Raw genomic sequence first — 21902 nt, forward strand, 5'->3', positions numbered from 1 at the left:
ACCTTCCTTCTGCAGCAAGCTTGTGCTTCCAGTCTTTCGTTTCTTCCCAGCCCCCTACGCTAGTCCGTCTGCTTTGACGTGTCCGTTCACTTTGAGTCGCTCTAATTCGTCCTTTCATTGCTCCCCTTTCCCGTATTCGCCTGAGCGTCTTCGCTACCACCCTACATCATGCGTCTCGCTCTCCTTTCCGCGCTGGTGGCCTCGGCCGCTGCCACCACGTCGCGTTCGACGCCGCCGAGCGGCAGCATCACCGTCTGCAAGTCAGGCTGCAACTACTCCAAGGTCAGTTTGCCCTCTCTGTCCTCACCGCCTCCCGTCGGTCCACTAACAGGCCGCTCAGATCCAAAGTGCGGTGAGCTCCATCTCGACCAGCTCGACAGCGGCTCACCAGATCTTCGTCTACGCCGGCACGTACACGGAGCAGGTCACCATTCCCGCCCTGGCTGGCAAGCTTACCATCTATGGCCAGACCACCGACACGTCGTCGTACACGAAGAATGTTGCCAGCCTGGAGTGGGACTCCAGCCTGCTCAGCGGCGCTGCCGATGACGAGCACACGGCCGCCCTGATTAACCTGTCCAAGAACGTGGCTGTCTACAACCTGGACATCAAGAACACGTACGGCAAAAGGATCGCAGGCCATTGCCCTGTCGGCCTACAACACCGAACAGGGCTACTATGGCGTCGGCCTGTTCGGCTACCAGGACACCCTCCTGGCCCAGACTGGAAACCAGGTGTATGCGTCTTGCTACATCGAGGGCGCTGTCGACTTCATCTTTGGCCAGTATGCCCGCATCTGGGTGACGCAGTCGCGTCTTGCCGTCACGGCTAGCGGTGGCTCCATCACGGCCAGCGGCCGTGCGGCTTCCTCTGGTGACAGCCTCTTTGTCATTGACCAGAGCACCATCAACGCGGCTGACTCGAGCACTGCTGCTGCCGGCACCGTCTACCTCGGCCGTCCTTGGGGCGCGTACGCCCGCGTGGTGTACCAGCTGAACAGCCTGTCGTCCATCATCAACAGCGCCGGCTGGAGCGTCTGGAGCAAGACCGACACCCGCACGTCCAACGTGGTCTTCCAGGAGTACCAGAACTCGGGCACGGGTGCCAGCGGCACGCGCTTTTTCGAGACCAAGACCAGCGCGCCCGTCACCATTGATACGGTGCTCGGCAGCACCTACGGCAACTGGGTTGACACCACGTACCTGTAAAGGGTGGCGGTGGGTGTGTGTGTGTGCGTTGTCTGCTCGTCCTCTGTCTTCTTCACTTCTGTCCGGGTAGAGCCCTGTTGGAGTCTGAGCCAATACCATTTTTCTCTCGTAATGCAAGTGTCGCATCTCGTAGAATGTCACGTGATATGGTCACATGAACGGTGACACAAGTATCGCCTACACGACTTGCAAGCAGTCGCGGCCGTGGTAAACGGACCGAATCAAGTAAAGAACTCTGCACGCGTCGTGCGTTTGCCAAGCCGGTCTCGAAAGATGAGCCCAGTGATACGGGCAACACGACCATCCACAGCCACATCCACCTTGAGCGGGCCTGCAACGGACGACCGACAATCCCGCCTCTGCCCCATCTCCCGCTGCTCAACAAGCTGTACTGCCGGCCAGCCGACCGTCATGCGTCCTTTCAGCGGTTCCCCCGGCTTCCGATGGAGCTGCAGGACATGGTCTGGCAGCACTGTCTGCACGAGATCCGCGTGATCGAACTGTTTGTGCTGCACGTGAGCGACATGTCGCGCGATGGTCCCATCCTGCACGACACCAGCGAGAGTGAGCACCACCACGTCGTCACGGTCAAGGGCCGCTCGCTGCACAGCAAGATGCTGCGGGTGTGCCGAAACGCGCGGACGATTGCGCTCCGGTTCTACCGCGTGCACGTGCCCTGCTTCTTCCACGGCAACACGCCGGTCCGCAGCCTCGGACAGGGCACGCTCTACTTCAACCCCGAACACGACATCATCCACTTCTTCTCGACCTGCAACGAGCAGGCCATCACAGTGCTCCGTGACCTGCGTGCGAGGGATCCGCAACACGTCGGCTTCCGCACGCTGATCCTCGACCCGCCCTACGTGCAGGCTGCTCTGGTCGGTGGCCGCGGCCTCGGTGCCCTCCTGCTGCTACTCTACAGCGCCACCATCTTCTGGGACATCAGTGCCACGCTGGTCGGGCCCACCAGACGCATCACCGAGCCGGGCACCTACGCCCGCATGGGACTGCCAGCTCCGCCCGTCACCGCGTACACAAATCTGATCGAGCCGGTGTTGGGTCCCATGGTCGGCCGCTTTCGCATCCTCTCGGAAGACCCGCGTCCGATCGGACCGCTGCTTCGCCATGCCGACATGATGCACGGCGTGCTCTGGACCGTGAGAGCTGAGTGGGCTGTGCTGCCGTCGAGCGCTACCGACCCCGCGCTCGCTCGCCGCATCTTCCGCGCCGAGTGCGGCGAGCAGGTCATGTTCGCCCTGCGCGCATCGACCAGACGCGCCCGCCCCCTCGACACCACGGCCCTGCAGGAGGAGCCGTACGTGCCGGCCGACTTTGAGGCCCCCTGGACTGCACCGCCCCCCATCGGATTCTGGCTGTTTGCCATTGGCGCCGTCAACATGTTTGGGCCCGACAGCGAGATGCTCAAGCGGTGGCAGCCTTGGCCGCAGCTGGCTGTCATGCGGCTGCCCTGAACAGCAACAATGAGTGCACCCGCAACCATGCGAGCTCTGGCTCGGATGGCCATAAAAAAACAGGAGACTGGGGTTTTCACGCTTGGCGAGATGAGGAGGGGAAAGACACAGTGTTAACTCTTATATTTGTCTATTGTATCTTACGAGCCGCTCTGTTTCAGCGATCCCAGTCTACAACCTGTTTGCTGCAAGCCAGAGAATGAAACAGGCTAATTTTCCGACGGCGTGCATTTGTGCGGCTCAACAGCTCGAACTTATGCGTGTGGCCCCCAAACGCACTAATCGCCACCGCTTTTGCATGACTCGGGGCGGGGCTCGATAGGGCTTGACAGGGCCTGACAGGGGCTTCCCCCCCCAAAAAAATAAACCACTCATCCTCCAATCTGCCCCCCCATCGAACTGACACACGAACGTCTCCCGGCGCCGATGCTGCCGGAACCGCCTGCAGCTGCGACGCTGACTGAACCGAGAGTGGAAAGCCGCCCAGAGGATCGCTCGCTTACACGGCGCCGCATGTCCCCCAGAATAGCCATTCGGTGCACTCCACTCCACCTGCAATCCACCTTCGGCCATCTCTCGAAAAGGGAGGCAAAAAAAGATTCATAAGACGATGCTGCTGCGCGCGCTACCCTTCCAGAATGCTTCTCTCTTTCTCCTCACCGTTCTCCGGCACCTCTCAATCTCGTTCTTTCCCGTTTGACCCGGGATTTTGTCCATTCTTTTGCACCTTTTTTCCTGACTTTTCTTTCCATCCGGCAGCTGCCGATCGGACTCGTTTTCCCCACTCAGGGCCAGACGTCCAATCTTTCTACTTCGCTTCCCACCATCCAGCAATACCCAATCATGTCTGTCCGAGCACTTCTGGCCTCGGCCCTGCTTGCTGCCGGCAGCATGGCCCAGCTCACGGGCTCCGTCGGCCCGCTGACGACGTCTGCCCAAAAGGCCGCCGTCAAGGTGTGCAACATTCTTGACTACGGCGGTGTTGCCAGCGTCGACACCGACAACGGCGCTGCCATCACGGCCGCCTGGTCTGCCTGTGCCTCGGGTGGCCAGGTCTACATTCCAGCCGGTGACTACGGTCTCGCCACCTGGGTCTCGCTCAAGCACGGCACCGGTGTCTCGATCAACATCGAGGGCACCATCCACCGCACAGGGTACGTCGAAGAGTCCCAAGCCCTGTCTTCCCATATCCTCCTGATTCGAACGCGTCCTGCAGCACGGGCGGCGGCAACATGATCTTCATCCAGCTCAGCACAGATCTGGAGATCTACAGCGCTACGTCGACGGGTGCCATCCAGGCCCTCGGCTACGAGTTCCACAAAAGTATGTCGCATCAAGCATCCCATAGCCAGCTTGCTTGCCTTTTTGTCTATTTGCTAACAGTGGCCTGCAGACGGCGAGTACGGTGCGCGCATTCTGCGTCTGTACAAGACGTCCAACTTTAGCATCCACGATATCGCCCTTGTCGACTGTAAGTTTGGCCTTGATCCGCACAAGCAACAAAAGGCATGAATCACCCTAACAGTCTGCAGCTCCCCAGTTCCATCTGACCCTCGATACCTGCACGAGCGGTGAGGTCTACAACACTGTCATCCACGGCGGCTACGAGGGCGGTCTGGACGGCATCGACGTGTCCGGAAGTAACATCTGGATCCACGACGTTGAGGTGTCCAACAAGGACGAGTGTGTCACGGTCAAGGTTAGTTGTCCCGGCTCAGCAGCATAAGAGTCCATTGGCTAAACATGCAGAACCCTTCCTCGAACCTCCTGATCGAGTCTGTCCACTGCAACTGGTCTGGTGGCTGCGGCATGGGCTCTCTGCCGACGGGCACTAGTAAGCCTTTCGTCTTCTTTTTTTTCGCCTGCAATTACAAAAATAATACTGACTAATCATTTTTTTCTCTAGACATCCACGACATTGAGTATCGCAACATCTACACGCACCACTCCAACAACATGTACATGATCAAGTCGAACGGTGGCGATGGCACGGTCTACAACTTGGCGCTCAACAACTTTATCGGCCACACGAACGCGTACATGCTGCTGATGGACACGGCCTGGTCCAAGCAGGCCGTCGGCAGCGGCAACGGCGTCGTCTACCACGACATCTCCGTCAACGAGTGGCACGGAACCGCCCAGAACGGCGTGCAGCGCGCTCCGGTGCGCCTGCTCTGCCCGGCCCTGGCGCCCTGCTACGACGTCAACATCACCAACTTCTCCGTCTCGAGCGAGGCCGCCTCCAAGGAGCTGTATATCTGCCAGAACGCCTATGGTGAAGGTGCCTGTCTGAAAGAGCTCGAGGCCGGCGCCACCTCGGCTACCGCCTCGTATGCTGCCACCACCCACCCCCGGACCGTCGCCAGCCCGGCCTTCGCCACTATGGCCAACGAGCTGGCCAGCGGCTTCGACATCTCCTCGCCCATCCCCATCCCGACCATCCCGGCCTCCTTCTTCCCCGGAATCGCACCCAAGTCCGCCATCCTGAGCGCTGCCGCCGTCCACGCTGCCGTCGTCAAGACTACCAGCACCTCGGCCATTCCCACGGCCACTCCGGCTGCCAGCTCGTCTACCACCTCCGCTGTTGACACTCTGGTCGCCACCGTGGTCGCCACCGTGGCCGCCACGGCGTCGGCTGCTTCCACCACTACCGCCACCCCCGTGGCGCCGGTTTTCCCGTTCGCTCCCATGGGCAGCCTCAGACCGTCTGCGTTCGGCAGCTGGTCCGGCCGCTGGAACACGGGCTTTAAGGGCAAGAAGGCTGAGTAGTTTACTTCACTTCGTATTGTTTGATACACCATTTTAATACCAATCTGCCGTTTCTACAAAGGCAGAGCTACATTCAATTTTCCATCACCGCGTGACCTATATCAAGACTACGTAGTACATTCATGTCCAAGCTAGGCAGTTTTGCGTCGCAACGGAGAGCCTCTCAAGCGCCTCGATTGCTGACTTTCCATATGCCCGTCGCCTTCCATTTGGGGCCTCGCGCGAAGCGTAAGAATTCTGCTTTTTGCAGCGGTGGTAGGCATCGCATGAATTGTTCGTATTCGGTCCTAAGGAGATATGTCACTCGCCAGCGTCGGCATTGTAGATAAGCAATGGCATGCCTTTGGCGTACCCATGAAGAATGCTACTATACGAGTACGGAGTATAGCTCTGGCAGTTACAGAAGGGTCAATTAAAGCCGGCTTATGTGCCATATACGGCAAAAGGGTCGGTAGTAGCCAATGGGTGTTTTCATTTGATTGTGACGATTTGTAACTCTGTTGGGAAGGGCGTAAAAGAAAGCTATACGGAGTCAGTGTGCTGAAAATCAAAGCCATTATTATATTCCGCAAGGGCAGTCACCCTTAATTTGTGACGGTCAGTTAGATAAGGCGTATTGTCGTAAATTTATGTGTGCATTAAAGCATGTGAACTTCTGCTCAATGTGTGCGATTGTTGTTACTTGTGGAATATTTAATGAGATAAAACATTTATGCATTATCCAAAAGTTATCTAACTTGTCCCAACATTTTGGAAACTAAACCAGAACAAAAACTTGAGTGAGTAAATGTTAGGATACCCCAACAGATGGCTAAAGATTATGTCCAGATTTCCTGTTAAGTTGACCTCACGTACAATCCCTCTTTATAGTGGTGCTTACCTTTACGTGATACAAGGTATATGCACATATAGAGTGAAGCCAAATTCTCAGCCCTGATATGTGATGTTACTGTAAGCAAAGGCATGATGTCTGCATTGGAGAACATATACCAAGAAAGCAAAACCCCTACTTAAAGTACCGGTCGGTGGCTAGACAGGATTAAGCTATAATAAATTGTCTGCTGCCATATCGGAAAGCAAGTCGGACGCTTATACGGAGAAGCTTTCAATCAGGGCAAAGATGCAACCCTCTGGTCACAGTCTCCCTACCAAGGCATATCAACAACATAACCAGCATAGTAATATCGAGAAATGTAATAATTCGTTGTATGCCACATTAAACTAACGTGTCTACCTTATCGTCCCGTCCCTGTCCAGACTGCAATATCAGGTAGCCTCACCCAGAAGCTTTATCAGCTAGAAAACTGCAAGCAGCCCAAGAGCGAGGCCTTGCACGACTTCTGCTTCAGACCGGGCTACCTATGGCTGCACGAATCCGGGATCCAGCCTTCCAATAAGCCGCCTATCAGAAAACGGACCTCGATGGTGTATGTGTGTGGATGACCTCGTCAGTGGCAGACGTCTCATGGGTTCGGACCGAGGCACGACTACTCCATAAAGGCCGGAGCGGTCGTCGTCCATCAACGCGGGCTCCGTGCTGACGGGCCGATTGTGTGCCACTGGCTGTCCGCAGGGGTTGAGATCGGCACAGTCTTGATCGGCAGATCGGTGGGCCTTGCGGATCTTATTTCTGGACAAGAGCCACGTTGTGCAGCTGGCTGACCTTTCTAGCTGATGTTTCTGGTCCAGTAGCTCTCGATCCGAATGCTCAGATCCTTGAATGTTACGCTCTGCTCGGTCTGCCGAGTGGGCGGTCCACTGCACACTGCGAGTATGATGCTATCACCGAAGCACTGGACATTCTATCTCTTCTACACGACCTTCCCCGCGCAAGAGTAGACCGATGTGCGGCCGGCCCGTAGTATGCTATCCCCAGGCCAACTTGCATCGTCGCTTACGGCGGCCGATCTGCCTGTAGTGCATGGTTTGACAGGAGTAACGTATATACAACCACTCCGTACTTACCTTTAATAATGAAGCGAGACAACCGGTTGCATAAAAAACAGATACAAACAAGCCGCAGAAACAACTGTCGTCTCGATTGACTGTTTAACCTTGACCTTATTCTTCCTAACAAGTGACCTCTAGGGTCGTAAAGGCTTTTGGCAAACAGGGGTTTCTAAAAGCCATGACTCCTCATATTCCGTTTCTCGTTTCGCTGGTTGCACTGGTTTGTGGCTAAGACAGTATGTATTTACTGTTTGAAAGCCTCCGAGTATTCGTTGTAGTCAGAGCCTTGGTGACGAGCTGATAAATTAATTTCCTCCCATTATTTTCCACCTCCCCAAATGCCATACGGAGTACACGAACAATCAAAGACGGAACCCCGCTTTTCGGGCAGGGAAAGTTAATCGCTGAATGGAGGCCATCACAAATTGAAAGTATACTGTCAAGCATTGGAATCCGCCACACTGTGGCCCTTCCGCCCCACTTGGCCGTACTGGCCTGTAATTGGTCAGAAGGCACAAAAGCGGGGCCTGACACTAGTATTAATACGGATCCCCAGAAGGGTCGCGATGTATCTATTTCTTCCTAAGTACACAACACTCTTTCGCCCACACTAGACCCTATTCAGCCTCCTGCTCCTCACAGTGCATCACGTTATATGACCGCTACGTATAGCCTCCCTTAACCTTCACATATACAGCTCGTTCGTTGAATGCAATTAAGCTTGAAGTTACCCAGTATCCGTCGAACTGTTACAAAATCCGGGTAAATACCTGTATTCTCCAAATGTGATCAGTGTCGGGCACGTGCCGGGTTTTCGTGGGCAAAATTGCAAATCGTTCGATCATTTTTCCACTATATACTCCGTACGCCGTAGTAAGATATCTTACTCCGTACTCGTACAGTCTTTCTCCATATGGAGTACGGAATACGGAATACGGGTTACTCCTTTCTTCATCGGTCTGCAGGAGAGACCCTGGAGTACGGAGTACTTCGTACGTACTACGTATTCCGTGTCGTGCAAGCTCGGCTATCCTAGCACAACCCCGGTCGACCTTTAATTGCATGCGGTTGAGCAAAGTGGCGGACCCTATCCAGTGTTTCATGCCCTGAACCCCGCGCATGTTTGTTATTAGGGAGTGCTCAATGGGCGTTTTAGGTTGGGGGCAACGAAAGAAACAGCGCAGGGGCGGAGATGGGGCTTTAAGCGGTGAAGGTGCGGTCGCACAGCGCAGATAGCACTCATCTGAACACAATTCTTTTGCTGCCGGAAGGCGCACTGCCGCAAAGGGTGCACTGCACTGCTCGTGCTCCCCATTCGTGTCAGATTGCTGACGAATAAGTTATTCCGTACGCTGTAATTTTAACAACGACCAGCCACGTAATCATAAATGCCTGTTTTGGACACAGCAGACCGACAGAAGGACAACAGACACCGCATCGACTTCGCGACGGCCCAAATTAGATTCGCATACTGGATCCCGGCCTCCGTCCTTCGTCCTCTTCCCCGCCCCCTAAAACCAGCAATTCTCCAAACCGCATCCACACGACTACGACGTAAGCGACGTCCAGCCCGGCAGAGCGGCTGCTCCTGCAATATTCCTTGGCAGAGCTCACAGACAGCACGGCAATCTAGACCTCTGGCTGACGTTGTTCTGTTGCAATGCAGCCGATCAATCGAGTCCCATCTTCTCACCATCTGCTCTTTGCTTGCGCAAGCCCAGGATTCCCGAGATCCACACCGCTTCAAGATGAGATGAGAGCAAAGAGCACCGATGGTGGGCCTCTCTACGGCTGTGACCAGGTGGCACCACTGTTTTAGGGACATCCGCTCCCGCTTGGCGTTTTCTCCTATTCCAGTTGACGTGTCTCCGCTGAATTAACTATCTGTAGGAGGGAGAGGCGCTCTGGTGCAGAGATGATCAGCACTCGTCTTTGTTTTTCCAGTCATTTTGTGCTCCGCCAGCCAGGTCAGGTACTTTCTTCTTCCAATCAAGCCATCTGATTTTGTCTGATTTTTCACTTCTTGCATCTTCCTTTCCCTTTTTCTTTCTCTGCCTTCTCTAGTGCGGCCGTTTGACTTGGCATCCGTATAGGTCCAAGGCACGCTCTCTCCAACTGCCTCTTAGTTGACTTGGCTGGCCATCGGCCGTGTCCATTCCTACTGCCACGCCAACGCTTTCCGGGGCCACAGCCAATGGCCGTTGAGGTCCTCCCGGCGCAACCACGAAGCCGCACTCTCTTTCCTCGGCAAACCCCTGTCGTTTTCCTGCATTTTTCCTCTCGCGCAGCAGCAGGGGTTCGCCGGGCCAATAGACAGCCATGGTACAGCGGACCCCTTGTCTAACCATCCCTCCTTCAATTCCTTCTGCCAGACGAAGCTCATTTGGCGATCGCTATATCCCTGTCGCCTGTATCGCGTCTTATTGGCCCCTACCCCTGACGGGATAACTACTAAACTGGGCCCTCAGCCTAGGCAGGTACCTAGTTGGGCCGATTTTGTCTACTAGCTGCTCTAGCCTGGGTTTTCTCTCGCGTGGCGCTACAACCGGTACCTGAATCTGCCTCCTCAGGTACAACAGCGCGACCCGTCATCCATATTTCTTTCATCACAGGCACGGACCCACACAACTCCTGCTACCGGGCAAACAACAAAGGGGGAAAGTACTCTTCCCTGAGAGAGCGAATTTCCTCGCTACCCTTGCTTGGAAACTGGCGCACTGCCCATCGTCTGGGCGCAATGCATCGTGCCCGTAGAAAAGGGAGGGCCACCCCGTCATTCCTCCCAGTTTTCTGTCCTCTTTTTCCTACCGCGTTTTCGTTCATCGTCGTTTATCGTCGCTCTCTATTGTCCAGTTGTTCTGTGACTGCCGCTCTTTTTGCAAACCCTCCGCCTGCTTCGATCATTTGACGACTTGCTTCTCTTTTGCACTCCTCCCATCCCAATCAAAAATCTACTAAACAAATTCCGGAAAACCTCCCAACTATCAACATGTTCGCCTCCTCCTTTTTCCTGGCCTTCCTGGCCTCCTCCATGGTCGCTGCCCAGTCCCCCATCAGCGGCACTCTCACCTCGACTGTGTCCATGACTCAGACCATCACCATCACCAAGTGCAACCCCACCGTGACCAACTGCCCGGCCAACAAGGTCTCTAGCACCAGCACCAGCATCAGCACCACCAGCTCCAGCTCCAGCACAAGCACAAGCACCAGCTCCAGCTCGGTCTTCAGCACGACGGCCGCTCTCAACACCACCACCTACGCTCCCCCTACCTCTACTTACGTGCCAACCACAGTCGCCCTCAACACGACCTCGTCTGCTTGGTACCCGTGCTCCAACACGTCGACCATCGCCTACGCCACCTCGTATGCCAACAAGACCTCTCTGTACGGCACTGCCCCGATCACCAAGGCTTCCACCAAGGTTTCCACTCTGGCTACCACTCTGGCTTCTATTCCGGCTTCCACTCTGGACACGACCCCTGCTGCTGCTGTCGAAACGACTGCGACCAACGCTGTCCCTGTTGTTGTCGCTGCCAGCTCTGCTACTGCCGCAGCAGCATCCGCTACCACATCTTCGATCACCTCTGGCGCACAGGGTCTGTTCGTCCAGAGCGGCCTGCTCATGGGTGGTCTGGCTGCTGCCATTGCTCTGCTGGCATAAACGACAAACTTTCCCGTTTGATTTCCAGCTTTATACCACTTCTTTTATTTGTTGTCCCTCAGCTTCGCAGGGGGACAATGTGCTCAGTTTTTGGAGCAGCGTTCTTTTCTTGGGGTTGGGCGAATTTGGTGGGGCTTTCTTCTTTTCTTTTCTTCGATTAACAACATTTCCTTTGTTATCCTTCATGTCCTCTTTTCTCTATGCGTTCTCGGCTGCTGGACACTGCCTCCCCGACCTCGCGGTCCTGGTTTTTACCTTCTGATGTGCACAATGGCATTGGTAGCACATGGACCAGGCGTCATTTTGTCTTATAATTTTGATGATTTGGCACGGGGAAGGGGTGAAGCAGTCGGCATCCTTGCATGCGAGGAACAGTGCCATGCCGGAAAGGATTGTGTGTTTTCCCCTATTTTTCGACCCATTTTTTTGGTATATTAGACAAGCGATCCAGAAAATGTGATGCGCGATTTTATATGGGAATAACGACGAAATGATTACAAACGGTATTCATTACCACTTGCACAATAAGCTTCCATCGTGATAATTGATGGAATCAATGTCGAAGTTACGAGTACATCCTGCTCGTTCCCCAATGGAACAGTGGTTGACGGTAACGGTAGCGGGGCAATTTGCCTGGAGGCCGGTTAACCTTAATTCTCCCGTGATCGCTTAGGCGCTTGTGCAAACGCTCGCGCTGAGTTGATCACGCCACAGTCGTCCGGAGCGACAAGTCTTGCACTTCTGTTCTTTGACTTCAAAAGGCTTGACAACGCTTCTCGATTTTCAAGAAGATCTTGTTGCTTCGAGGTAAGATTCTTGCCAGTAAAACAGTCATTTGCTTTCACGAGGGTCGCAAACCGTCCAAATGATGAGAAGTGTATATTATGTATGTATGGCGTAACTAACATCCACATAAGATACGAAAATGACTCCAATCCACTCTTTTCCGATCTCCTCGGTCAATGTTCATTTTCCAGTTGTCCCGATGGCCGTCGCATCTTCCAAAGACGCCGCCGTCCACCTCATTACTTTGTAACCTCTCGTTTAAGCGCTGTCATCACCAGAGAAGTCGATGCTTTGGCTGGTCTGGCCGGCTGCTGCCTTGTCCAGAGAAATGTTGTTGTTCAGGTTATTCGTATCCTGGGAGATATCGGCGGACTTGGCAGTGCCCGTCTGAGCCTGCTGGATCTGCAGGCCAGTGACCTCAAGCTGAAGCTTCAGGACCTTGTTCTTGATCTTGCCGACCTGCAGGGCCTTGCCGGCCGCGGTGCTCTTGCCAGCAGCGGAAATGGCATCGTTGAAGCCACCGGTGTCGGCCTCGGCAGACTCGGCCAACACGCGGGCAGCCTGGATGATGGCCAGATCGCCGGCATCGACATTTGCCAGGTCGTTGTAGTCAATCTGAGAAATGATGGTCAGCTTAATGACCGTTGAAGAATGCTAGCTAATTTGGTATATGATAGTACGTACCGGGAACTTGGCCTTGACCTCAGCCAGAGCGTCACCGGCAACACCGCTTGAGACCTGGAAGTCGGAGTACTTGCTGACAGACAGGACGCCAGCCCGCTTTTGGGGCTTGTCACCCATGGGCAGTGCCAGAGCCGAAGCGGCAAAGGCAAGGATGAGGGCCTTGGAGAAGTACATGGTGTTTGTTGGGAGAAAAGGGGGTTTTAAAGTTAAAAAGAGAATGAAGAAATGACCGGAGTAATAGTTGAGAACGAAAGAGTAGAGAATCGAAGTAAAGACAGCACAGCTGAACAAGAAAAGAATGAGAGATGAAGTCTTCACAGAAGAACTGATTGTAGATGAGCGTTGAGGATGGGAAAGAAGGGAACCGAATACAACAAAGGCATGGCGAAAGGACGTGTTTTATACATGGACGGCGACAGCTCGTATTGCGATGGTCGAGGATAGGCTTAAAACGTTCATGCTTAGATTTGACGGCGAATACCACGTAGTCCGACCGCCAAGGCCGTTAGCGAGTGAGCGGCCCCGTGTGGCCTGTGTCAGGATGTCCGGTCGCCCGTATTATCCCTTTTTTGCTCTTTTAATATCGCTTCGGTAGAGTCTGTTCGCGCCCAAAGTAACCGCCTTCGTGGTGACCTTGCCTTTGAGACTGGGGTCTCTTCCCATTTCCAGCGAGCGGAACGGTTGATGCACATGGAGTATGCGACTAATAGACTTTATTTGATCACATTATGACCATTGGGCCGAGTGATAGGTCTCCTAGACATGGATCGACTTGCTCATCCCTTCTCGCTCATATCCCATAGTGGACATTTCACGGGGCGCCAAGATTTTGCAAGTGTCCAGCACGGCCAAGAAATGGGGCCGGCCCCGGGTAGAACGCGTCTAGAAAGCGGTGCCTTGTTCTGCTTTGAGAATGCCAGCTCATCTTCATGCTGTACGTCTTCTCTGTTCTCGGGCTCGGCTCTGTGATATGTGAATTCAGGCCGTCAGCCGTGGACTCTCGTGCGCTTCTTTGTTTTTCTCTCTGGGAGCAGCTGTCACCGCCTCTGAAAATTGTGTTTGGCACGAGGATTTGTGATCGTCTCAACAATTGTCGATCCCGGAGATCCCAAACACAACGACCCTGAGCCAAGTTTTTGGCGTTGTTCTTGTGTTCCTGACGGGGGATGTGCTTAGCAGGCAGGTCTCCGGAAGGGTCCGGGCACTAGAACAGGCGCCGCCTTGACCAAAGAGGAGCTGTGGAGGAAATAAGAAAGGGGGCCATGAGACAAGGAAAATAGGCAAAAATTAAGCAAAAATACGAAAGTGGAGCTATTCACGGAGGTGAGCCGCAGTGGATCGTCTCACAAGCTGTCGCGGATCACTGAATAGACTGCATCAGGACTTGGTTGCTACTCTGATGGCTTCCTTTTTTCTCTTTCGTCAACGAGCCTGCTTTGTTTTGCCAAATGCGTTCTGCTGGGTCGGACGACTTGTTGCTTCGAAAAGCAAGGGGCTGTTTACTGGCTTTGGGTGGTCTGGCGCAAGCCGACGGGAGTTGACTGGTGTTGGCAAGGATGTTGTTGTTTCTATTTCTCATGTCTACTCCTGGCAACAAACGAAGACAACAGAAATGAAGAGCTGCAGCAGTTACGCGCTAGAAACTAGTGACCGCAGGCAGTAATTACCGTTTCGTTAGGTGTCCCAGCACGGTGCACAGGCAGAAAGAGCAAGTCGAGCAGGCGACTGCCACAAACGGAAGTCTGCGGGCAAAACCAAGGCAATTAATTGGCCGTTTTGAGTATTCGAAACAGCACGAGAACAAAGAATTACCAAACACGATGCGCGCACGAATCACAGGTATACAGCAGCGTACAATTCTTACATTGCGCCATGATTTGCCGTGTAAGCCTGTCTGTCAGGCACAATTCCTGACCGGATTTCGGATTCGCTGCCAATTATTACTGGTCCGGGCAAGCTTGTATGGAACTCGATGCAGGCCAACAACTCAGCAGCAGCCTAGCAGCAACCATTCCGGAAGAGGCTGCTCGCAATTCACCTCCCCGCACCAACAGGAGCGGTCCGAGTCAGAGGGAGGGGGAGCTGATTGGTGCAGACATCTACCGTACCCAGAGGCCGAGTTGACTGGAAGACAACACAGAGCGGTGACAGTTGTGGCTTAATTGGTGCTGGTGGCTTGTTTGCTTGCTTTAAAATTGTCTCGATTGGAGCTGCCTGAACGGTGTGGTTAAAACTGCTTTTGCGATCTTCCAATTTCCATCCTTGTTTGGTTCTCTACTGTTTCGGTGTTCCGCTTTGAGAACCCGACTCTCGACATTGGCCATGCCGCACACTTCGCCGTACCCACCGGTACCCATTCCGGAGGTCGACATCTGGACGTTGGTCTTTGAGCGCAAGGCCAAGGCCTTTACTGACAGCAAAGGTATCCTCTCTGCTGCCATCATTTCTCTTGTATCCCTCCCGTCTTCCCTCCTGACTGTGTGACAGAGATCATCACGGATGGCGACTCGGACCGCAGCTACTCGTTTGGCGAGCTGCGCAGCGCGGCGCTTGCCTTTGGTCGGGGCCTACAGGAGCTCTGGGGCTGGAAGCATGGCGACGTGCTGGCCTTTTACACGCCCAACTGCATCGACACGCCGCCGGCAACATTGGGGCTGTTGTGGGCCGGCGGCATCGCCACGCCGGCGAATCCATTGTACACGGAAAAGGAGCTGACATTCCAGCTGCGCGACGCCGGTGCCAGTGCCATTGTCACGCAGCTATCCTTTCTCGAGACGGCGCGCCGCGCCGCCAAGGCCGTCGGCATCCCGGACGAGCGCATTATCTTAGTCGGCGACAAACAGGACCCCTCGGGCACATTCCGGCACTTTAATGACTTTGTCAGCGTCGGCAGCCCAGGACGCGGCCGTAGCACATCGACCGTTGCCATCGACCCGCGTCGTGACCTCGCCTTTCTCGTCTACAGCTCCGGCACCACCGGACTGCCCAAGGGCGTCTGTCTCACGCACCACAACATCGTGGCCAATGTGCTGCAGTTCTGTGCCATGGACGGCCCTTACTTCCATCCGCATGGAGGCCACGACGGAAAGGGTGATAAGGGACTGGGCGTGTCGCCTTTTTTCCACATCTACGTGCGTTGTCGATCCTCCAGCCCTGTCTCGTTCTCGTATTCTTCTGACCTTTCAGGGCCTCGTCTGCAACATGCTCGTGTTTGTCTATATGGGCTGGCAGCTGGTGGTGATGTCGCGCTTCGACATGGAGCGGGCGTGCCAGCTCATCGAGAAGCACAAGGTCACGTTCGCATACTTCCCGCCGCCCATCATCCTGGCCTTCTCCAAGCATCCGGTGGTGGACCAATACGACGTAACGTCCATTCGGCTCTTCCACTCGGGCGGGGCGCCGCTGACCACGGAGCTCGCCACAGCGCTCTGGGACCGACTGAAGATTCCGGTCAAGCAGGGCTACGGCCTTTCCGAGACGTCGTCGCTCTCACACATGCAGACGCCAGACGAGTGGGGCAAGTTTATGGGCTCGGTGGGCAAGCTGGCGCCCAACATGGAGGCCAAGATTGTGGACCCCGACAGCGAGCTCGAGGTGGCCGACGGAGAGACGGGCGAGCTCTGGCTCAAGGGGCCCAACGTCTTCACACAGTACCTGAATCTGCCCGAGAACACGCGCGCCACCATGTCCTCGTGCGGCTACTTCAAGACGGGAGACATCTTCCGCCGGGACAAGCATGGAAACTACTACTGTGTGGACCGGCTGAAGGAGTTGATCAAGTACAGTTCGTCTCACGCCCGTTTTGTTCTTGTCTCACAGACATACGCTAACAAACTGTACAGAGGCTTTCCAGGTAGCACCGGCAGAGCTCGAGGGCGTGCTGCTCGGCCACGACGACATTCTAGACGTCGGCGTCATCGGCATCGAAGACCGCGCCCAGGCCACAGAGGTGCCGCGTGCGTACGTGGTGCTTAAGCCGGGTCATGCGCGCAGTGCAGACAAGGCGGCCGAGATTGTCGCGTGGCCAGCTGGCCATACGGCTCCGCACAAGAAGCTGCGTGGAGGGGTGCACTTTGTCGACAGCATTCCCAAGTCTGCAAGCGGCAAGATTCTGCGACGTGTTTTACGGGGCCGCGCTCTTGAAAAGGCCGGGTCGGTTGCGAAGCTGTAGGTGTGAAAAGGGGACGAGGTACCGAGTAAACAAAATGGAAATAGACCTATAGTGGAATAGAACAATCGAACGATAAGGAGATGACCAAAAAAAACGTACAGCAGCGGGTATTCGCTGGTCGTCACCGACCCAACTACTAATCCGCCGATTACTGGTTTAACTAGGGGAGAGCGGACGGGATCCCGTGCTTTCCAGTATCTATGGCCGTACGTGCAAGTTTTAGCGTGTGCAAGACTTATATAGCAGCAATGATAGATCTGGTAGTGTCACTCCACATAATATGCCGTTCATTATTACAGCACAACTGCGCTGGTTTGCTTGTACTTTTGTACTTTGTCCTTTTGAGTTTTGTCTAGCGTTTCTTTATGTTGGTACAGTTCTCAGCCCATCATGCATCAGCCCAGCTTCTCGACTTCCTCCATCAGCCGCTCGATGCTAAACTGCGGGTCGCCAGCGGCAAACCATTGCAGCAGCATGCGCCGGTTGCGGATGCCCTCGCGGTCGAGGGTGGCTGCAGCAGTCTCTGTCGTCTGCGTCGTGCCCGGGATGGCCCAGGCGCCGTAGAAGCGCTGCAGACACATGACCAGCCAGCGGGCACTGTCGACGGAGGCGCCGCGATCGGTCATAACCTGGCCCTGCATCAGGACGACGCCGCAGTCGGTTGCGAGATCGGTGTGGTGTGTGACCGTTGTGTGCGGCTGCGCGAACTCACCACGCAGCTTGTACTCGGCCAGCTGCGTAAACAGCACCGTGCTGCTGCGCGTCTGCTCGTCAAATGTCCACTGCAAGAAGTGTACCTCGGCGCCCTGTTCTGGATGTGGCACCGGCAGCACAAACTGTGGCCGTGCCCGTGCTGCCGCCTCCATGGCCGCGTACGTCGCCGCCGGGATCACCGCGCACAGCGAGCTCGGGTCGGCCGCCAACCGCAGCCGCCAGACCGCCGTCAGCTCGTCCGCACCTAGCGAACGCGACTTTTCCAGGTCGAGAAAGGGCGAGAGCGGGCGGGCACCACGGCTGGAGGAGGAAGAGGTTGTCGAGGAGGAGGAGGGCGTGGTTGAAGGGCTTGTCGAGGTCGAGGAGGTCGAGGAGGTCGAGGAGGTCGGCTCCTTTTGCTGTGCTGTTGGCACATCCAACACCACGGCGTCCTTTCGCCGCAGCTCTGTAATCTTGTTTGCATACGCCGTCCGCAGAGCTTCAATGTCCGCCACGCCCTCGCTCTGCGCCTTGGCCGCCAGACGGTTCCGGTACCGCTCCAGCACTGCTGCCGATGGCGAAATCGGGTCTGCTCTTACTGAGGCTGAGGCTGGGGTTTTCCCGGTCTCTGGCTGTGATGGTCAAGTCGTATCGGGAGGTGCCGGCGAATAGGAGATCCGGCGCCACGTCCGCCACAAGCGGGCCACTGACAAGGCTGAAGCTGCCACTCGTGGCCGTACTAGCCATGGTATGACAGCAGGCCGCACTCCATCTGCCGCCATACATCCGCTGGTTCGGCGCGCGCAGCAGTAGACCGACGGGGAGAAGGCGACTTGAGGGCGTCATTGCTGACGTCCTACCCATTGCCAGGGCGGCAGCTGCTGCTGGTGCCATGACCTCTCTTTGAGCTGGAGAGCGATCGGCGCAGAACAGTTGGCTGTCTGCTGAGAAGGATTCGGCAGAGCGTCAAGCTTGCAAGCAAAGCCTCGATTGGCGACGGGATTCTGCCAACAGAGCTACAAAAAATTCCGCGAATTGATTTAGTCACGTGATGTTTGAGCAATACAGAGTAGGCCTCGAGAGCCTTCGAGAAGCATAGCTTCAACGGTCGTCGTTCTGGATATGGATTTTTTTAATTCTGGTGAATTCTGTGTGTTAACCGGCTCGCCTCCTTGGGTTTGGTTTTTTTTTTTCGTTAAATTACCGATACAAGGGTAAATTGCAGCTACCTTGATTTGCTTGACTAAATGTGATAAGTACGGAGTACATAATACAGAGTCTCCAACATGCATCTAACCAGGAACTCAGACACAATCTGCAACTTTGCCACATACTCGGCTTAAAGGATCTTGGCCAACACGTGAAATTCACATGGTTCCTGGTTTTTTCGGCATTTTCCTATGGTGTTGGCCAAATATCCGTACCGCAGACTAGCGAAATACGGTCCTTCCAAAAGGCTCCTATCTTAAACCCCAATTTTTCACTTAGTAAATGGATCTATTATTAATTTGAGGGGCCCCGGGATCTCGGGAATTGAGCAAGCAATAGCGTATCCATCAAATCTTGACAAATTATGTGCTTTTGAATGGGCAGAAGCAGCAAGGGCCCGCTTCAGTGGATCTTTGGTGGACGTCATCGCAATCGTGAAGAAGTCCAGCTATAGTCTTGCATTTGGTCTTCGCTGTATGACTTTCTAAAATCGCCGCTGTATGCTATCTAGCCATGCCACCGTGTCTCTGCCTATAGTAGCAGCGCGTATATCGTAGCCGTGAGTATTGAAAGACTGCTTCGCTCGTCTTTCCCGCATCTGGAAAACGTCAAGGTCCCCATCCAGTCGCTGGGGTGGTATCGCAAAGGCAAGGCAGTTCTTTCACCACCGTGTTCCTTCTTTGTGTTTGTGTGTTTTGTGATTTGTGTGCTTCTTTACTCTTCAAGGTTCTTGAAGACAATATGCTTCCCCTCAGTGCCCGCGGCGTACGGCACACCAAGCTCAAACAGCTTCGAGACGGCTGCAGAAAAGTCCGAGAAGAAAGCGGCATTGTCGGCGGCGTACTTCTCAACCGTAGGGCGGAACTTCTTGTCCGTGACCAGAGCCATGTCTGTCGGCAGCATCATCAGAGTGTGCGTTGCCGAGTCGACATACTGCTTGTTGCCATTCCACCGCTTCCACTCCCACTTGGCCTCCAGCAGCAGCTTGTAGAAGTCGTTGGTCAGGACGGTAGGAGAGAAAGTCCAGGGGCCGTCGAAGCCGCTGTTCTTGATGTGGCAGCGGCCGACGGCATGTGCACCAAGCAGTGCCACGATCTCCTGGTCGTTGAACCCCATACGGTAGAAAATGTTGCGGACGTGGTCTGAGCCCTGGGAGGCGTCCGGCAGCCGGCCATCCGGTGTGCAGCCGGTGAAGTCCTTGTCGGTGCGGCCAGGACGGAAGGGCACCTTGGGGCCCGACATCTCCTGGATGGCAGCGATACCGCCAATGATCCAAAGATCGGCGTAGCTAATCCACGGGAACTTTGCTGCAACGTTATTAGAAATTGTGTCGAAACGCGAAAGGTCGCAGTTTGGATCACGACTTACCGTGCACCGGCTCAAGGAAATCGCGGGCGTTGATCAGGCCGTTGTTTGCATCGTGCTGGCTCTCGGGGGCGAAACGCATGGTGGCACCGTTGCTGCCACCAGTGCCTGTGGCCTTATCATAGGTACCGCTCGCGTGCCAGGCCAGACGGAGCAGCACCGGGCCATAGCTGCCGTCGTCATACTCGTCCTTCTCCTGGAGAAGCTTGGCAATCTCATTGTAGACAGCCTGGTATTCCTTCGGCCCTGGCGTGGTGACCTTGGTTGAGACTGAGCCCTGGCTGTACAGATAAGCAGCAGCACCGGCACCAACGGCACCAGCACCAAGCCAAACCCAGAGCGAGCTTGACGAGGACTGTTTAGGGGCCTCAGATGAGTAGTGGCGACGGCCGGCACCTGCACCTTGACGGAAAGCAGAACGGGAGGAGGCTCCAACGGAGGCAGACGCGAAAAAGGCACCTCGAGATGGTGCGGCACGGGTGGCGGCACGGAGGGCCTGGCGAGAAGCGAAAGACGCCATTGTGATGGTGGTGATTTGAGAAGAAGCTTTGGTTGGGAAACGAAGCGGAACCGAAGAGGGTGTTTTGTCGTGAGCAATACAGAGCAAAGTTTCTCTACTTGAAACGACAGTAGGTAGATATAAAAAACCGAGAACAAAGAAACCACTAAGGAGATTATGGTCGACCGTGAGAACAAAGGCGGGAAGCTTCACCTTTATGAGAGGGACTGAAGCGAGCAAGACTACAATCACCTTTCCGGATTGTGGCCAAAGTCCGGAAGTGGGGAGAGGGAAAAAAGAGAAGGAGCGAGGAGATCACACTACACAGTGCCTGACCAGACACAGCTGAAGTATGCAGAAGTAAAACAAGGGACACAAGGCCGTTCTGGCCTGTTGTGCGGGAAGTCAAATCCCGAAAGTGGAAACGGACCAATGGGAGACCGGTTGATCAGAATGTGTAATTTCTACGGAGTACCTATGTAGTCGTTGCCCTGCAGACAGTGACAGGAATCGACTGTGGCAAGGGCGGGAGAGAGTGGGCCAGCTGTCAAGCGGGAGTGTTTTTGCAGTTGGCACAAGAGGCCGCGGGGTTTGGAGCTGCTGGCTGCCATACGGACGCCTCTTTGTAGCCTGCAGAAAGTAGTACAGCGTACATACGACGTAGCAACTGCACTAAAGCTGTCTACAAATGATTAGTAAGATACTGCCTGAATGTGAATTGCTTCTTGACATTCATTCTCCTTCATTTGCCGTCTGTTGCCAAGTCTCGGCGTCTGCTTCCCATCCCATTTATAAGCGTCACCTCCTACGGACGTCTGCTACAACGCAGACAGGGGTCTTACCCCTCAGTTTCTTGCATTGTTTGTTTGGTATGTAAACTGGCCGTCGACAGGGGCGATGTGCCGCGAGCATCTCTGTGGGCCAAGCTAGTCGACAGCTTTCTGGAGTACGGAGTAAGCCGTGTGCATACGGAAAATAGCCCACCATCTTGCCCGAGAATGGGACAGTAGATCCACAATGTCGAGCTTTTCCAATACGAAGATACTCACTCGTCGGCATTTGGTCCTTTAGCCAAAATGCAAATAAGCGGTCTCAAAAAATTTGTAACACTAAACACGGCTAGAGCCCATCAAATTAAGATGAAAAAATTATTTCTCCCCCGGGTGGGTTTGAACCACCAACCTTTAGATTACTACAGGTATAACAGTCTAACGCGCTATCCAATTGCGCCACGGGGGATTGACCAGACATGATTGGATTTTTCGTCGTGATCTGTGACCATATAGGCCGCTGAGCTAGAAGCGTTGACATGTACATATGTTTGCTACGTTTTAGCGACGGACATGTAAAGAATGTTCTTTTGGAGCATATTTAATGTACACTCTTACCTGGGATAAAGCGCACCTCCTGTAGGCAAAACCACATTACTGAACAT

At 54.6% G+C, this 21902-nt stretch overlaps 7 protein-coding genes across 7 annotated transcripts; 4 read left to right on the plus strand and 3 right to left on the minus strand.

The window, feature by feature from the left end:
* Window positions 1-168: 168 nt before the first annotated feature.
* CMQ_3005 (pectinesterase precursor) lies at window positions 169-2680 on the plus strand (the record flags this gene model as incomplete). Its single annotated transcript, XM_014317083.1, has 4 exons — window positions 169-282; window positions 341-592; window positions 672-1198; window positions 1405-2680. The coding sequence occupies 4 exons, from the start codon at window positions 169-171 to the stop codon at window positions 2678-2680; spliced, it is 2169 nt and encodes a 722-aa protein (XP_014172558.1).
* An 843-nt stretch (window positions 2681-3523) lies between these two features.
* CMQ_2976 (rhamnogalacturonase a precursor) lies at window positions 3524-5449 on the plus strand (the record flags this gene model as incomplete). The annotated part of the gene is made up of 7 exons (XM_014317054.1): window positions 3524-3834; window positions 3897-4003; window positions 4074-4151; window positions 4213-4379; window positions 4430-4514; window positions 4587-5154; window positions 5383-5449. 7 exons carry the CDS (start codon window positions 3524-3526, stop codon window positions 5447-5449), a joined length of 1383 nt encoding a protein of 460 aa, XP_014172529.1.
* A 4939-nt stretch (window positions 5450-10388) lies between these two features.
* Window positions 10389-11060, plus strand: CMQ_2853 (uncharacterized protein; the record flags this gene model as incomplete). The annotated part of the gene is made up of 1 exon (XM_014316931.1): window positions 10389-11060. One exon carries the CDS (start codon window positions 10389-10391, stop codon window positions 11058-11060), a length of 672 nt encoding a protein of 223 aa, XP_014172406.1.
* Window positions 11061-12104: 1044 nt separating this feature from the next.
* Window positions 12105-12704, minus strand: CMQ_2764 (uncharacterized protein; the record flags this gene model as incomplete). Its single annotated transcript, XM_014316842.1, has 2 exons — window positions 12105-12461; window positions 12531-12704. 2 exons carry the CDS (start codon window positions 12702-12704, stop codon window positions 12105-12107), a joined length of 531 nt encoding a protein of 176 aa, XP_014172317.1.
* A 2148-nt stretch (window positions 12705-14852) lies between these two features.
* On the plus strand, window positions 14853-16701 carry CMQ_2785 (phenylacetyl-ligase; the record flags this gene model as incomplete). Its single annotated transcript, XM_014316863.1, has 4 exons — window positions 14853-14952; window positions 15018-15661; window positions 15717-16314; window positions 16373-16701. The coding sequence occupies 4 exons, from the start codon at window positions 14853-14855 to the stop codon at window positions 16699-16701; spliced, it is 1671 nt and encodes a 556-aa protein (XP_014172338.1).
* Window positions 16702-17096: 395 nt separating this feature from the next.
* CMQ_3108 (f1f0 ATP synthase assembly protein) lies at window positions 17097-18288 on the minus strand (the record flags this gene model as incomplete). The annotated part of the gene is made up of 2 exons (XM_014317186.1): window positions 17097-18026; window positions 18106-18288. 2 exons carry the CDS (start codon window positions 18286-18288, stop codon window positions 17097-17099), a joined length of 1113 nt encoding a protein of 370 aa, XP_014172661.1.
* Window positions 18289-19317: 1029 nt separating this feature from the next.
* On the minus strand, window positions 19318-20488 carry CMQ_3196 (cytochrome c peroxidase; the record flags this gene model as incomplete). The annotated part of the gene is made up of 2 exons (XM_014317274.1): window positions 19318-19910; window positions 19972-20488. The coding sequence occupies 2 exons, from the start codon at window positions 20486-20488 to the stop codon at window positions 19318-19320; spliced, it is 1110 nt and encodes a 369-aa protein (XP_014172749.1).
* Between the last annotated feature and the right edge of the window lie 1414 nt (window positions 20489-21902).

The sequence above is a fragment of the Grosmannia clavigera genome (assembly GCF_000143105.1).
Source record: "Grosmannia clavigera kw1407 unplaced genomic scaffold GCSC_144, whole genome shotgun sequence".
In the NCBI taxonomy this organism is placed as follows: Eukaryota; Fungi; Ascomycota; class Sordariomycetes; order Ophiostomatales; family Ophiostomataceae; genus Leptographium; species Leptographium clavigerum.